Below are 14,931 nucleotides of genomic sequence, written 5' to 3'. Positions count from 1 at the left end.
CTTGCCCGTCCGTGTCCCGGCGGGATGTGGGCGGCGGCGGCGCGGGGCCTGGCGCGGGCCGCGCTGCGAGGTGAGGCCGCGGGGGCTCGGGGGCTGTGCCGGGGCTGTACCGGGGCTGTGCCGGGCCGGGCCGGGCGGTTGGCGGTGGTCGGTGAGACGTGTCCGTTTCTCTCCGCAGCTGGCGCGGCACCGGCGGCGGCACGGGCCCGGCTGGCGGGGAGCTCCGCCGCGGACACTCGCCGTAAGTGCGCGGCCGGTTTGGGGCAGGGGGGCGGAGGGGACCCGAGGCGTGCGGTTGTGCCGCTGCCAGCCGGCGGAGGGGCACCGAACCGCTCCACGGACGGTCGTGGGCCGTGAAACCGCTGTAGCGAGCCGAGGGAAAGGGGTGTTCCGGTCACCCGAAAACCCCCGTTGGGCCGAAAAGTGTCTGTGTTGGTAACCGTGCTTGCCATGGGTTCCCGTGCTTGCTCTGGGTTCCTGTGTGCATCCTTTCTCAGATGGAGGGCCAAACCTGCTTTTTTTGTGCAAAGCTGTGCCTGGGCAACAGCTTCAGAGCCCATCATCACCCGGACTATTAAAGGCTTTTAGTTGTAACAGCGGAAAAACACACCCCAACAACGTGCGTTCCTAGAGTGTTTTGATTACGAGGGGCTTGCCTAGATGTTGGCACATCCAGCAAACCCAGAAAACAAGGCCCTTTCTAGACCCAGGATGAATGACATAAGCGATTCCTAAGTTCACATTGTTGTGATATCTGTGCTGCACTCCTTTTTATCTGGCTATTTACTTCTCCGTCGTCTTGTTGGACAATTCGTGCTGCTCTTTAGAGTCGACAAAATTTTAGCACTGAAACAAATTTTCTTCATTATCAAAGTGTCTAGTTCCACCTTCTGTGTAAAACAAGCATGTTGCTATAGTGTAGTTGTGACAGACAGCTAGACTGATTAAAGGGAGTTCCTACTTTTTCTTTCTGTAGCTTTCTGTATTCCCTGTCATAATCTTGGAAACTTTTTCTCCTTAGCTACTGTCAGACCAAAAAATGAAGTAGAACACAAGCAGCTATGTGCTTTTGGGGAGTACGTGGCTGAGATTCTGCCCAAGTACATCCAGCAAGTACAGGTAGGTGCTGTTCAAGCAATTGTTCTTGTGGCAGGACAGGATCCAGTGAACACACCACTTTTTTGCTCCCTGTTCGGAGAAGTTGCTCTGGGGAAGAAAAATTATCAGAATTCTGAGACTAGTACTGCTGTTGTTAAGCCCCTTGATCTGATGCCATTTTGTGTCTGCTGTGTCTCTTTGACTGTTCTGCTGAAATCAGCATCATGTTCGGTCCTCTTGGTGTTTGTACTCATGCCCTTCCCACCGTTCTGTTTTCATCAGGTGACCTGTTTCAACGAGCTGGAACTTCTGATCCATCCAGATGGGATCATTCCTGTCCTGACCTTCCTTCGTGATCACACCAATGCCCAGTTCAAATCCTTGGCTGACCTGACTGCTGTTGATGTCCCTTCTCGGCAGTACCGCTTTGAGGTAGGAACTGCTCTGAGGTGCAGTACTTGGAGAGCTTCACAAGTGCTGATGGCTGTGGGTGCTGTTGCAGCTCTGACCACTTTCTTTGGTTTCTGGCAGTGAGAAAAAAATTTTTAGAGTTGTAGATAGAATTCTTTAAGTCAAAGGCCTCCACTTGCTGGAGAAGTGGAGTATTTTTTAAATTCACTATTTTTCTTTCAAAAATCAAGGTAGTACATAGAAATAACAGAAATATAGACCCTGATTTATTCATCTTTTCCAGTCACCAAGGCAGGATCAAACAAGGCTTTAAAATTCCTTACAAATTTTTGAGATCTTTTTTTCAATCTACTTGTAATATGTATTTCCTCTCCAGACATTATAATAATCCTCATAAACAGCCTTTGCACTAGACTTCATCACCATAGAAGTTGGAGATGTTCCCTGGTATCCAACTTGCTTGCTGAAAATTTACTGTATTTTTTCTTAGCTTTCTCCCACTGATAGTAATTGCAAGAGTGATTGATGGCCATTTTCTTTGAGACAGACCAGTGTCAAGTGTTTCCATCCCTCCAGTAGTCTCTCTTTTAAGAGTTAGTATCTCTCTTTTCTTCTTTGTCATCAGTCATGATGTCTAAGTCTCATAACTTTTGTCACACTTCTAAGGACCAAAGTGATAAGCTATTGGGGCCTCAGTCTCTTAGTGTCTCTTAGTGGCCAGCTCTGAAGTGCTGAATGTGACCCTGCTCATGAGGAATATTTGGAATAGTCCTTTTGTAGCTTTGCTTAGGCAGTGGTGTACTGCAAATGGATCCATAAATGCTGCCTGTTCCTCTGCTTCAGATTGTGTACAACCTCTTGTCCCTGCGGTTCAACAGCCGGATCCGTGTGAAGACATACACGGATGAGCTGACACCTGTGGACTCGGCAGTGTCTGTGCACAAGGCAGCAAACTGGTATGAAAGAGAGGTGAGTGCTGGTGTGCTTGGGAAGAGAGTCTTTGCAGACAGATGCTGTATTTTCCCAATTAAAGGGATTCCCCCAATGCCCTTGGGAAGGAAGAGAGAAGTGTTTCCCTGGCTGCCTTTTCAGAGTAGGAGATAAAACGGTGTTTGATTTGCTTTTGAATGAATTCCTGCATCAGGTTTGCTGGCACTGTACAAAGCCAGGCATGTAACTAAATTTTATGGACATAACACATGCAGGTTTTTGGTTTTTTTCAAATACAGTTCAACTAACTTGGCTCCCTTTCATTTAGGTTTGGGACATGTATGGTGTTTTCTTTGCCAACCACCCTGATCTAAGGCGAATCCTCACAGATTATGGGTTTGAGGGCCATCCATTCCGGAAGGACTTCCCACTCTCTGGTTATGTGGAGGTAGGAGATACAGTCATGTCTAAAGTTACCAAGACTCTCCAATGCTCTTTTCTGAGTTCCAGTACAACGACGTGACTGCTTTACAAGCAGGAGGAGTTGTATACAAAAGGAGTATACAAGTTGTTTACAAAAAGAGTTGTATAAATCTGCATAGAAGTTTGAATTATCACACAAAATATCATCCATAATAAAGCAGCCTAAGGCTGGGGAAATTGAGCAAATATTATGTGCTGTGTACCAAAGATACTTGTCAGTCAGAGAAGGTGCTTCTGCTTTCAGCATGTTTTCTGGAAGATTAAAGTTTCCACTGCAAAACTGAGATGTCTAGAAGGATAAAGGACTCAACCATTCTTGATTCAGTTGGAACTTCACTTTGTTGAGTTTTTGTAGGCCCAGATTATAAAACGCTGATTAAACTGACTCTTGCTTTTTTATCGCTTGCCTCTGTATACCAACCACAGGTGAAATGAGAGTGTTTGCTATCTGTCTAGTTTCAAATGACTGCCCTGCAGAAGCAGGTATATTTGGTGCAGTGTTAAGACTGAGTTGAGTCTCAGAAGGAAACAGTGAAATTCTGCAAAAAAGAGGCTCTTTTAAGAAGTGTAGAAATAACAAAATCCTGCAAGCAAGGATAAGGCAGCATCTGGGATTCAGAGATCTGGACTGGAACAGTGAGGATAAAGCAAGCCAATCAGAAGTGTCTGGTACTCACCTGTATTCCATCCTGGTTGTCTTCTTTTTCTCCCCTTGTTCTGAGTGTTATGCTAAAAATTAGAACAACTAAAACCACACAAATAGAGTATTATAAAGATTCATGAGTATAGTCCTCAGCCTTGCAGACCCAGGATGGGCCATCTTATTTCAGTGACTCAGGAGAAATTCCTTTGTCAAATGACAACTTAAATGTGTTACTGCATGTGAACTTCATGCAATAGGGTGGGTGCTCCTAATTCTGAGTGCTTAGTCATGACACCTGAGGGGCATGGTACCAAAGCAAAGAGGAGGGTTTTCTTGGATACTCCAGAGATGTCAGTAGCATCTGGAGAGCTCTTGTTTAGTAATGAGGAGAACTGAAGCTGTGGCAGAGGCCTGTGGGCCTGTGGTTTTTCCATGGGTAAGAAGGAGTTGTCTGCACAGAGGGTGGTCTGTGTCATTACTGGGTCACTGTGCACAGCAGTCATGCTGCAGGAGCAGGGTGAAAATGACTGGCCTGTGTCCTTTGTGCTGTTCCAGGTTCGGTATGATGACGAAGTCAAACGGGTGGTGGCAGAGCCTGTGGAGCTGGCTCAGGAATTTCGGAAGTTCGATCTGAATAGCCCGTGGGAGGCATTTCCTGCCTATCGTCCAGCTCCAGAACCCCTGAAAATAGAAGCAGGAGCAAAGAAAGAAGATGCCAAATAGCAGCAGAAGGAAGTGGATGTGCAGCACCATCCTTTCTGTTCTAATATAGTATTTATAATAATAAAAATTGATGTGAGATACTTGCTTGTTGTGACCTCGTGAATAATGTTTTCAAAGTAGATGAAAAGCACAAGGCTCGTGAATACTAATTTACAATCCTTATGATCCAACTGGTAGATATTTATCTGGTGCTTTGAATTGTAAAACGGGGGATTTGTCTTTTTGGTTTGCATATTGAACAGAGTGCCGGCATTGCCTGTGGCCTAGTGTTTCCTGAACACTACTACTGCCAGCAGTCCCTGCAGGTAAAAAGCAGAACCTGAGCACTCCCTAGAGCCTGCACCAAAGCAGCTGTGGAGTTTGAGCAATGGCATAGCAGTTTCTTAGCTCCAGGATGAGTTGGGAAGATGGTAATAATATGGCAAAAAGGCAAAGCCTGTGTGAATGGTTCTAATACAGTTCCTATCACAACACAAATGTGTGTGGGTCCAGGCCAAAACAATTATGGAAATCTCTATTGTTTCCATGGGAATTAGGTCAGTGCCTTTTCTCCCAAGAGGAGTTGCAGGTAACTTCTGATGTGATGTTCCCTCAGTGTGGATTTTTCTTCACAATCAAGCAGTCTTTATTTTCTCCAGCACCTTCAGAGTGTGCTGGTTTTTTCCTGCAGCCAAAAATATGCCCCTCCCTTGTCTCATAGACAAGAGTCTGTGTCTTTTTGTCAGTATTCCAATTATTTGGAGCTCTATGATACAATAGCATTACCACTTTCTTTGCTGTTGTGGAAAATCTTTTTTTTTTTTTTTCAAAAAAGCTGGAAGAATGCTGTAGTTCCAGTCCACCCACCACCTGTTTGAATGGGATTACATTACAGCAGTCATCAGTTAATAATGTCCCTTGTCCTTGGTCCAGAAAATGCATAATGCTCTTCTGCATCAGAAAGCTGACTTCATTAAGATCTGAAAATTGTTGTATAAGATTTCATAAAATAATTCTCAAGTGGTTTGTAGGAGATTCCCTGAATTGATACTTAAGCTTTTAAATTGTAAAAGCACTAACGAAAATAGGGATTTGAGGGAGGTTAGGGTATGGGATGGAGGAAGGGATACAGCAATAGTAAATTCAATTAAGAATAAAAACCTACTTGCTGTGACTAGAATGTGATCTCTTTTCAAGAATAAATACTGAACTGTATTCTAAGAATTGGGTTTCATATTTTTCCTACCCCGTGTAAGCATGGGCTGGTTAACTTTTTATTTTAAACACATTTTTAAAATTTTGTTTCAGCTGCTGTGGCCAGCAGTGTTTGGGATGTGACTCAACAGGGTTCTCTGGTTAAAATAAATAGCATTTGCCACTCACCTTAAAAGTCACAGCTCTACATGGGAAGGAGAAGTGAACACAGATCAGCAGAAGTTTGGCGTTTTATGCAATTTTTAGCTTTATGTTGGATCTGTCTTCAATTGAGCAGATTAAATAGGAAATTAACTTTTAGTTCCTCCTGCAAGATGTTCCACAGCTGGTTGTTTTCTTTGCGGTGGCCCTCATAGCATGCTGATGCCTATTGCGCAAGACAGAAAAGTTCCTGGTGCCACTTCTATCACCGTGAAAATTCTTTATAAATCACATTTCCTCTCCATATTCTCCATCCCAGGTTGCTTGAGATACTACAGCAAGACTTATGGTCTATATATAATAAAATATATATATATCCCAGAACAGTAAGTCAGACTAATGGTAGCAGGAACACTAGAAAATTTACCTTTTAAAATTAATGTTTGTGCAGAGGGAGAATTTGATCAACATCAAGAAATGTCAGACTGGATGCCTGTCAAGTTGGACAATATGCAAGGTTTACTCAAGAATGTGTGTACTGGAAAAGTAGCCAGCCCTGTGGGAACAGGCATTGGCTCCAGCAGGTCTTTAATATGTGGAATAGTTGCAAGTGGACCTGAATCTCTTCTCATTCGTGAAGGCTGGGAGATCAGGAAGGCTGCAATTTACTCACCTAGGCTCATTATCCCAGGGCACAGGAGGTTGCACAGCCCCACAGAATACTTGTGCACTCTGCTTGCTCCACTGCTCCTGAGCTCCAAGGCCATTTTGCTCATGGAGCCTGCTCACTCTGGGTTCCTTGTGGACACTTGCTCCGTGCTGGACAAGGCTGTGGTCAACTTGGCCAAGTACAAAGCTGTCTTCCAAATCTTTCGTCCCTGCCTGCTGTGTACTGCCAGCTCCTGTGGGGTTTGTTTGCCTGGGTTGGATTCCCCAACTGCAGGAGGATGTGGGATGAGATGTAAGTCAGGTGTAGCTGACTTACAGACACATTATACAGAAGAGAGATTTTCTGGTACTGAAGGGACAATAGACTTTAGGCAATGACTCACAGTCACCATGTTGAGCTTCTCCAGCTGAGTAGGTTTTGCTGGTGTTTTCCAGAACTCTGGCATTTCTCCCTACAGCCAGGCAAGCAGACTTTTCTCCCTGAGGATATGGCTATTGACAGTGTCAGGGTGTCCACCCACTTCATGTGCAGAAGGTGCAGTGGGACAAGGCCCTCCCTGTCACTTTTACACAGATCATTACTCCTTCAAGCAGTAGATGCTTCTCACAAACTGACACAAAAAGACAAGGAAAGCATCCTCGTAAGGACTTGGCAGCACCACACCTGGAAAATACCAGTATTACAGAGGCCCTGTCTGGTTACAGTCAGTGCTTCACTCCTGCTTCCCTCAAGGTTTTCTTACTTCTTCCACTCCAGTAACTCAAACATGGCCTTTTCTGGGAGCCACATATGTCTTTCTTCCTCTCTTTCTTCAGTCTTCTTCCTTCCCTGAGCATCTGCCAGACAGCCCCAGGCTGGGGAGTAATCTCCCCAAGCTCTGGATGAGATGATCGAAAGTGATTTCTTCAACTCTATAAGCAGAATTTCCCTTTTGTGAATATGCTATCTCCCCGAAGTCCTACTTCAAAGAAACTTCCCTCCTAAAGAGGCTCTGCTGGTGCCACACCTTGTGCCTCAATCAGCATCCAACCAGTTGCTATAGTTTTTGACCCCTCTTCTCTTGTTCTCATTTCCATGATCCTCCTTCAGGAGGTCATGGAGAAAAAGAAGAAGCCAGTCAAGGTGTCCCTGCATAAATCTGGCTTGTGACATTTTGAAACTGCTCCAACAACAGACGGTATGGCCAGGGGAGTGCAGAGTGGTAGGGCTGTGTTCAGCTGTGAGTACCTGGCAAGGACAAAATCCTTCAGGAGGAGCAGGTGCACTGCCTAACATTGCAGTTGTACGTGCAGGGACTTTGTGCAGCTGTCAGAAACTCAGCCTTGTTTCCGTGCAAGTACTGCTGCTGTACAGACAGGTGAGGAATATGTTTATCACCCTGAAATTGCCTTTCTTTGTGGGATAGTGAGGCAATTCTACAAAATTTCCGTAGCTCAAGGCAGCATCCACACTGATGCTTGTCCCTCATCTACCACTGTGTCAGTCACCTGAGCACAGCCCCCAAGCCTCCTCTCTTCTCCCTCCCACCAACGTGGCTGTCCTCATCTAGGCACTTAGCTGCAAGCTGTTCCTAGGAAATTCTCCCGTTGACAAAATCATGTACAGCTCTCACAGATGTTGGCCAAAATCCTATTGGGCAAATCTCTTCATGTCATGTGCTGCAAGTTAAAGGGAGGCTGTTTCATGGCCCACAAAACATTTTTTTTTCCATAGTGGCTGCTAGATAAAATCATGTGTACACTGTGACATAAAAGGGACTCTGGCACAAAGCAGAAGGCACATCAATCTCACTGCACAGATGGGCCATAACTGTCTGCCTCTTGGGTAGCTTGTGATTCAGTTTAATAAAAGAAGAAAGGGATGCAACTGAAAAGTAAACATTAGAAAATAATGAAAAACAAAAGCAGCGCAGCGTGACTTGAAGATACCTAAGGCTATGACAGAAACACAGGTCTTGCTTTGAATCCAAACTGAAGGGAAGAGTGGCTCTGGATATTGTGGGCCCCTCTGTGACTCTTGCATTATGTGCTGATTCTCCTGGCTGGTGTGAGTCCAGGTATTGCCAGGTACATATTCTGAAAGTTCCAGAAGATTTGGTCCTTTGCACACAGACAACTTACCAACCAGGACATCATCCTAGCCCTTAGTACACTATCTGGTGACAGTATGTCCTGACTGAAGTCCCTTACCTTGCTGAGCAAGGGACGCATTTCAGCTTTACCTTCTCTCTTTTCTAGGCAGACTTCTTCCTCTCTTTACTCTGAGGGAGATGGTATTAGTCCTTATTTGTACATATTACTGCACATTTGTATTACCCTGGCATCACATACTGTGCCATACAGAGTAGAATTACAGAACAGTTTGTCTGGGGACTTGGCACTAACAAATGTGTAAAGATGTGTAGAGAACAAATACCTGCTGCAAATGATGTTTTGTCGATGTAATTTAGAACATCTAAGGCAGACTGTGCTCATTGTAACCCAGAAGTCCACTCACAGGAGAGGAAGATGAGGTGCTAAAGCCTGAGCCACTTTGATACTTGGCGTTTTTTAGGTGACTGTACTGAGTACTCCCTCCAGGGAGTCTGATACAGAACTGAACCACTGACATTTCTTCTGCCTGCTTGTATGTTTTGGCTGCTACTGCCCTTCTATGAATCTGCAGTCTGCTAGCTTTATCTCTTTCTGACATTCCAAGATTGTTTTCAGGTTTTTGAACCCAGGAAAAATGAAAACTGAAAATGTTGCAGAGGCACTGTGCAGAGATGAAAGAGACTAGGGGGTCCTCCCTTCTTGAGAGGCAAACATATGTAGTGGAATTTCTTGCAACTAACAACTTCCTATCATCATTGCAGCGGAAAGTCAGTCTTTGAAAAGGAAGCTTAAACAATTCTGCCAAAAACATCACAACAAAGTTTTCCAAGTTTCCAAAATATGATGGAAAATATCCTTCGGGGTCAGCAAGTTGAACTGCAAGCCCTTCCCAGGGCTGTGACCAGAAACACAGAAAGATGGATCCATTCCAAGGGAGGCTGCCGCGATCCGAAGCAGCACGGGAAGACGCCCCAGCGCAGTGCTGTGGCTTCGGGCACGGAGCGGGTGGCACTGCTGCCATGGCCCAGGCACAGCTCAGCTCCTGGCTGCTCCTGTGTGTGTTTGCTGCATCCCAGAGGCTGACAGGTAAGGGGAACATCTGTTAGGCACACGGCTCCTCGGCTTGGCAAACCTCGGTGCAATGCCATTTATGCGATGCTTTGCCTCTCCTTCCAACGTGGCCCGAGGGCTCAGGCAGCTGCACTGGCACAGGAGAGAGCTGGAGTCCAGCTGGGGGGCTTTGCTGGTGGGGGCACTGGTACCTAATTGCAGGTTGAAGACCTGCTGCTGTGTTTGGTGGCAAGGGGAGGATTTTTTTGTTTGTTTGTTTCTACTGAAAAAATAGTGTCCTACAATATTATTTGTAGATTTTCTACATGCTTTTTGGGAAACAAAACCACACCCAACCCTGTTGACTGATAAAATAAGTAAGGATTTTCCCTTCCCTAGAGGCTATTTATGTTATTATCTCAATACATTATTTGTTATGCTTTGTTAATTTTTTCTCTACTCAAAAACCTACCACTGTGTATATTTATGAAGCAGTTACTAATAACTGCAGTTTGGCACCTATTCAACAAATACACTGGCTTTGCAGCCAGTTAGACATCTCTCAGGAGAGGCATCTGTGAACCTAGAGGATCGGTTACTAGAGACAAGACCAGCAAAGAAATTTTCAGATGATATAATGCTTTCACCTGAGCTAAAAGACTTGCTGGTACATCTGTGGTGAAATAGGAAAGAGAAGCTACATGTCTGCTTACATTCCAAAGCCACAGCTGGCTTGGATCACAGCTGCCTGCAGCTGTGCAGAGAAACAAACCTCTGCAGCCTGCAGGCTGGCAGTGCATTTCTCCAGGCAGCTCGTACATCTCTCTGAAAAGGTCTGATCAAAAATGGAGATTTCGAAGTGTATTTTGGTGGCAGTCATCACACATGCATAGTACTAAATAATTTTTCTACTTTTTATATATAGCTGCGGACTTTAGAGTATTCAATGTAAATCCTCACTCTTTTGTTTTAATATTAAAAAGCCTTAATCCATTTAAAAATTAAAAAATATCCCATAAATGTATCAGAGAGTTTACTATTTCACATGAGCTTTTTTTGTTTCATGTTTCTGAACCTGAATGATGAGTCTGTAAGAAGTAGAAGAGGGTCTTGGCTACCTTAGGACACTGATAACACAGAGGAGGGAGGGGATGCAGCCTCTCTCTCACAGTCCTGGACCAAGACTGCTTGTGTCTCCTTTTTCACACGCACGAAAAAAGAAATAAAATAAATGCAGACAGTTAAAGCCCTGTAAGTATTATGGAATGAAAACTGAACAGTTCTTAGGATTAATGTGACTTTGATATTCAAAAACTGCCATTCCTCTGGCCTCATATCCATTTTTCCCAGATTACACGATGTCATGTGTCCTAGCACATAATTAGCTGGACGTCAAACGAGCCATAATGGATCTGACAAGGCTTCTTTTATCCTCACACTCCTCCAGCAGCAGAAGCTTAGGGAAGAAGTAGAAAACCAGGATAAGCGTGAGTTTATGTTTCTAGCAGCAGCTTGAGGAGCCTGCCAGCACCCTCCTTTCAAAGGACAGCATTACTTTCTCCAGCAACAACTGCCAAGCAACCAAACCCCATCCATTCAAACCCCATCCATTCTCAGCACAAGAGTCTTCCTTGCTGCCTGTCGAAGCAGTGCCTTTGCTGCTGTAAAACAGAGCTCTAGCTCTGTTGGCAGGACTAAGGGCCGTGATATCCAAAACCTCGCCTCAACCACTGCTGCTTCTCTTAAAAAGCTTGTTTTGCTTATCAAAATCCCGTGGTCAGCATCTGTCGTATTTGGCAAGCTGAGTGGCAGCTCAGGAATGTTGAAGACGTTATTGACAATCAAATGGCAAAAGCAGTGAGCGGGAAGGTCTTGTGCTAGCAAGCTCTGTCTGATGTCTTGCAGATGAACATCCTCACAGCGGCACCAGCACAGCCCGGCGCGGCCCAGAGGACGCTGGCATCATGTTAGAGGTCTCCTGAGCACTGGGGGCCCTGGGCCGAGGCACTCTTAGTGCCCTTGATCCCACCTGCCCGCACGTAAAAACCCACCCGTTCTGTTTGTTCTCATCCCTGACGGATTTCAGGAGCCCGGGGGATGCCTCACGGCATTTGTGCTGCTCCCACTGCGGGCTGCGGCCCGCCGCGCCGCGGCACCTCGCGGGTGTCGGCGGTGGGACAAGGGACCATCCTGCCGGGATTGGCGACTGCCCCGCCGGGATTGGCGACTGCCCCGCACCGGGGAGATGCTGCAGGAGGGACGGAGGGGCCAGCAGGGCGGGAGGAAGAGCTGCAGGGGTCCCACGGGGAATCGGGTTGCGGGGCTGGCGGAGAAGGGCATGGAGCGGGGACACGGGCCGGCCGTGAGGGAGCGGCCGCCTCCGGGCCCGCCCGGGGCTGGGCAGCGCTGCGGAGGGCTTTGCTCTGCAGCGCAAAGTGAGCCATGGAGCGGGGCTGGGCTGGCCGTGACAGCGCTGCTCCTCTCTTCCAGGTGCTCTGGGGAAGGCTGGATATTCAGGCCAACGGGACGATCCGGCTGCGGGATGAAGAGCTGGCCTCCCTACGCCCGGCACGGCGGATCCTGCAGATTTTAGAGGAGGAAGTTCCCAAAACACCGGCAGAGATTGAGCAGCATCTGAGATACTATTCGCTGACCGACACTCCCTTGTCTCCGGCAGAGTTCGACCGTCTCCTTTTCACCAGCGTTTACAGCGCCTATCAGGTTCGCTCCGTGCAGGGCCTGGATAAAACCCCCTGGATTGGCTTTTTCTCTCAGCTGGTCGATGAAATCTTTCGTGACCTGTGCAAGGGGCTCTGCCCTGCAAATACCACTCTCCTCCAGGCTTCCTGGCCTTGGAAGGAGAAGCCTTCACATTTAGCATCCCTGAAGCATTTCTATCGCTCTAACCTGGCCAGGACCAAGAGAGACACCTAATGAGGCGTCCCACCATAGGAAAGGGCACACCTGGCTTCAGCTGCTTCCTTGGTTATTTTCAGTGCTTTCCGCAGTGTGCAGGACTTCTTGTAAATATGCCACACCTTTTTGTCCTGCTTTCTGCACTGTGCTGGCAAGCCTCTCAGGATTTATGCACAAGCTTTTATTTTTAAATGAAAAAAAAGACAAAACTGTAAAGTGCATTTCTCCCTTTTCTAATGCTTTTGCTAAGAAGGCTGTGCTGAAGGGGGCAGTGCTATTTAGATGTCTTATCTATCTTGATCACTGATGCTTAGGAGAGATGGCTTGGAAGTATTTTCCCAGGATATTATGCTGGTGTCACAGCTGACTTCATTTCAGATAATTCAGTTCACTCTCCTTATATTCTCCCTGTGGTTTCAGACAAATACAAGATCTTTTCTCCTCTCCAGTAGCAGCTAAGCAGGTTTTGTTGTGTTTCATGATATAGGTCACATATTTAATGTCATGTTTCTCCTTATGCAGCATCATATTTTATGTGTCAACAGCAATTTCCCATCCCATGTATTAATTTTTCTTTAAAAAGCAACCTGAAAATGTATGTATTCCATGAAGCTTTCTAGTATTTGCATATCATATTTACACATATACAGAGCTTTGTTTCCGTTATCATTTTGGAATATACTTCCTGAAACTCATTTAAATTCTGAAGGATCCTGACCTAGTTATTTCTTCAGCAAATTTTGCCTCTCTTCTATAAAGGCTTTTTTTTCCTTACAGCCTTGGCATTTTACAAGCCAAACATAATAAATACATAGTCTCTATCCTCAAAATCAGAAATATAATTATTTTATAAAAAGACATAATTAACAGTTGTCTGTCATAAACACTGCAGTGTGGAATTAAATAAATGTAATTATCTCCTCAGGAGGGTTTTGATTATGGTTCTTGTTGTTTCTACCAGATTTCCTGCTGCCACTATAGGTACATCAATTTTGAATATTCATTGCATGTGCTTAGACGATGGGATCCATAATTCCCTTTCATCAATATAATTTTTCCATGTTCAACAAAAGAGGCAAGTGTGACCTTCAAAGTGGGAACTGCTAGCTCCTGACCTAGTTAATCTTATTCCAAGCCATTGCAGCCCAACAGATGGAGAGGAGAAATGGTAAGGAAGGAACAAGAAGCCTGGGAGGAGGATGCCACAGACAATGGTTTTAGAGGTCAGTTTAGGGCTATGACGTGAGACAGATTTAAAGCAGGTTGTTTGTTGCTGAATTTTTGTTTTGTATGTTTGTTTCATTTTGGTTTGTGTTTTGGGGTCCTTTTTGTTTGTTTCTTTCTTTTTCACCTCAAAGGATATAGGAATTAAAATCAGAATTTTATTTGAAGTAAAACTTCTTGTCTCGCCTAATGTTCTATTATTCTTATGCTGTTTTTTTAACATACTTCCCATCTTTACCCCTCACCCTTTTGCCAAATATGCTCCCAATCTTTAATGTCTGGGACATGTATGGAGTGACAGAGGCAGTGAGTGGCTGCATTCAAGTCCAGTTTGAGCAGAGTATCATCAAAAAGCTGAGCTGAGACGGCACAAATGCATGAAAATCCTGTCTTGCTGGAGAATGTACAGCCTGAGCCATATAAATATATGGAGAAAGGCTGAGTGGGTTGGCTTGTGACTCAGATGCCAACATACCGCTTTAAACTCAGGATTTTGTTAGGAGCAGTTTTAGAGCCTCGCTGCCTGTTGAACGGATCACAAAGTACACTGAAGTGATGCCATGGAGCTTTGTACATGTTTAACATGATGCCCCTTTGCAGTTTATGTATTTTTGGGATACAAACCAGGGTTTAGCTCAACTGAAACAGCACCAGTGGTGCTACGATGAAGCCTCCTGTGCTCCCAGCACAGGATCCTGCCGGGAGCCCGTCCGCCTGTTCGCTGGACTGTAGGAACACAGCAGCGTCCTCTGCAGCCACGGCAGCCCCTCCGCAGGACAGACTCTCGGTGCAACTCGGCATGTACAAAACCGCTGGAACATGGATGCTGAAAACATCATCTGGTGGCTCCTCTGACCCCGCCGGCAGGAGGCTATCAGTGCAGCACACGGGGGGTTAGCAGCACCCTTGTGTTCAAGGGGCTCATTTCTGGAGAAGGAAACACCCCTGCAGTCAGCAGTGCCACTGTGTGCCGTGGTACCACTCACACGCAGTGTTATGAGCCTGCTCCTGATCCGGATCCTCAGAGATGTAAAAATACATTTCTTGTTCTTCTTACTTACCTTGCTTCTGGGCTTTCAGAGAATGGTCCATTCACAGATTTGAGCTCTTATCTTTCACTACAAGAAGCCTGTTCTTTTGTTTGTTTCTAAATGTATTCTTTATATTAAATGGAAGCTGAGATTCTCAATCACAGCATCTTGACTTCATCTACATCAGATAAAGAAAAGCACAAACCACTGTGAAACTTGCAATAAAATCTTAAGAGATACCAACCGTTCACACACACAAATGATTAAAAAGTGTACACAGACGGACTGGCTCAGTAACACATCCTCAGCTCACACAATTACCAT

General features: G+C 45.5%; 2 protein-coding genes across 2 annotated transcripts; both read left to right on the top strand.

Moving 5' to 3' along the window:
• Positions 1-9: 9 nt before the first annotated feature.
• NDUFS3 (NADH:ubiquinone oxidoreductase core subunit S3) lies at positions 10-4,368 on the top strand. The gene is made up of 7 exons (XM_014881950.2): positions 10-70; positions 179-241; positions 1,022-1,119; positions 1,381-1,530; positions 2,353-2,478; positions 2,768-2,887; positions 4,121-4,368. Exons 1-7 carry the CDS (start codon positions 25-27, stop codon positions 4,286-4,288), a joined length of 771 nt encoding a protein of 256 aa, XP_014737436.1. The 5' UTR covers positions 10-24; the 3' UTR covers positions 4,289-4,368.
• Positions 4,369-9,288: 4,920 nt separating this feature from the next.
• Positions 9,289-13,277, top strand: FAM180B (family with sequence similarity 180 member B). The gene is made up of 3 exons (XM_014881951.2): positions 9,289-9,472; positions 11,342-11,409; positions 11,927-13,277. The coding sequence occupies exons 1-3, from the start codon at positions 9,304-9,306 to the stop codon at positions 12,368-12,370; spliced, it is 681 nt and encodes a 226-aa protein (XP_014737437.2). The 5' UTR covers positions 9,289-9,303; the 3' UTR covers positions 12,371-13,277.
• Positions 13,278-14,931: the final 1,654 nt, after the last annotated feature.

Source organism: Sturnus vulgaris, chromosome 6 (genome assembly GCF_052056855.1).
Source record: "Sturnus vulgaris isolate bStuVul1 chromosome 6, bStuVul1.hap1, whole genome shotgun sequence".
Classification (NCBI taxonomy): domain Eukaryota; kingdom Metazoa; phylum Chordata; class Aves; order Passeriformes; family Sturnidae; genus Sturnus; species Sturnus vulgaris.
This window is presented reverse-complemented; position numbering and strand designations above follow the sequence as displayed.

Coding starts and splice junctions, on each gene's coding strand:
- NDUFS3 (XM_014881950.2), top strand. CDS start 25: ATGTGGGCGGCGGCGGCGCGGGGCCTGGCGCGGGCCGCGCTGCGAG. Junction 1,531..2,352: donor CTCGGCAGTACCGCTTTGAG/GTAGGAACTGCT, acceptor CCTCTGCTTCAG/ATTGTGTACAACCTCTTGTC. Junction 2,888..4,120: donor CACTCTCTGGTTATGTGGAG/GTAGGAGATACA, acceptor GTGCTGTTCCAG/GTTCGGTATGATGACGAAGT.
- FAM180B (XM_014881951.2), top strand. CDS start 9,304: ATGGATCCATTCCAAGGGAGGCTGCCGCGATCCGAAGCAGCACGGGAA. Junction 9,473..11,341: donor TGCATCCCAGAGGCTGACAG/GTAAGGGGAACA, acceptor GATGTCTTGCAG/ATGAACATCCTCACAGCGGC. Junction 11,410..11,926: donor ACGCTGGCATCATGTTAGAG/GTCTCCTGAGCA, acceptor CCTCTCTTCCAG/GTGCTCTGGGGAAGGCTGGA.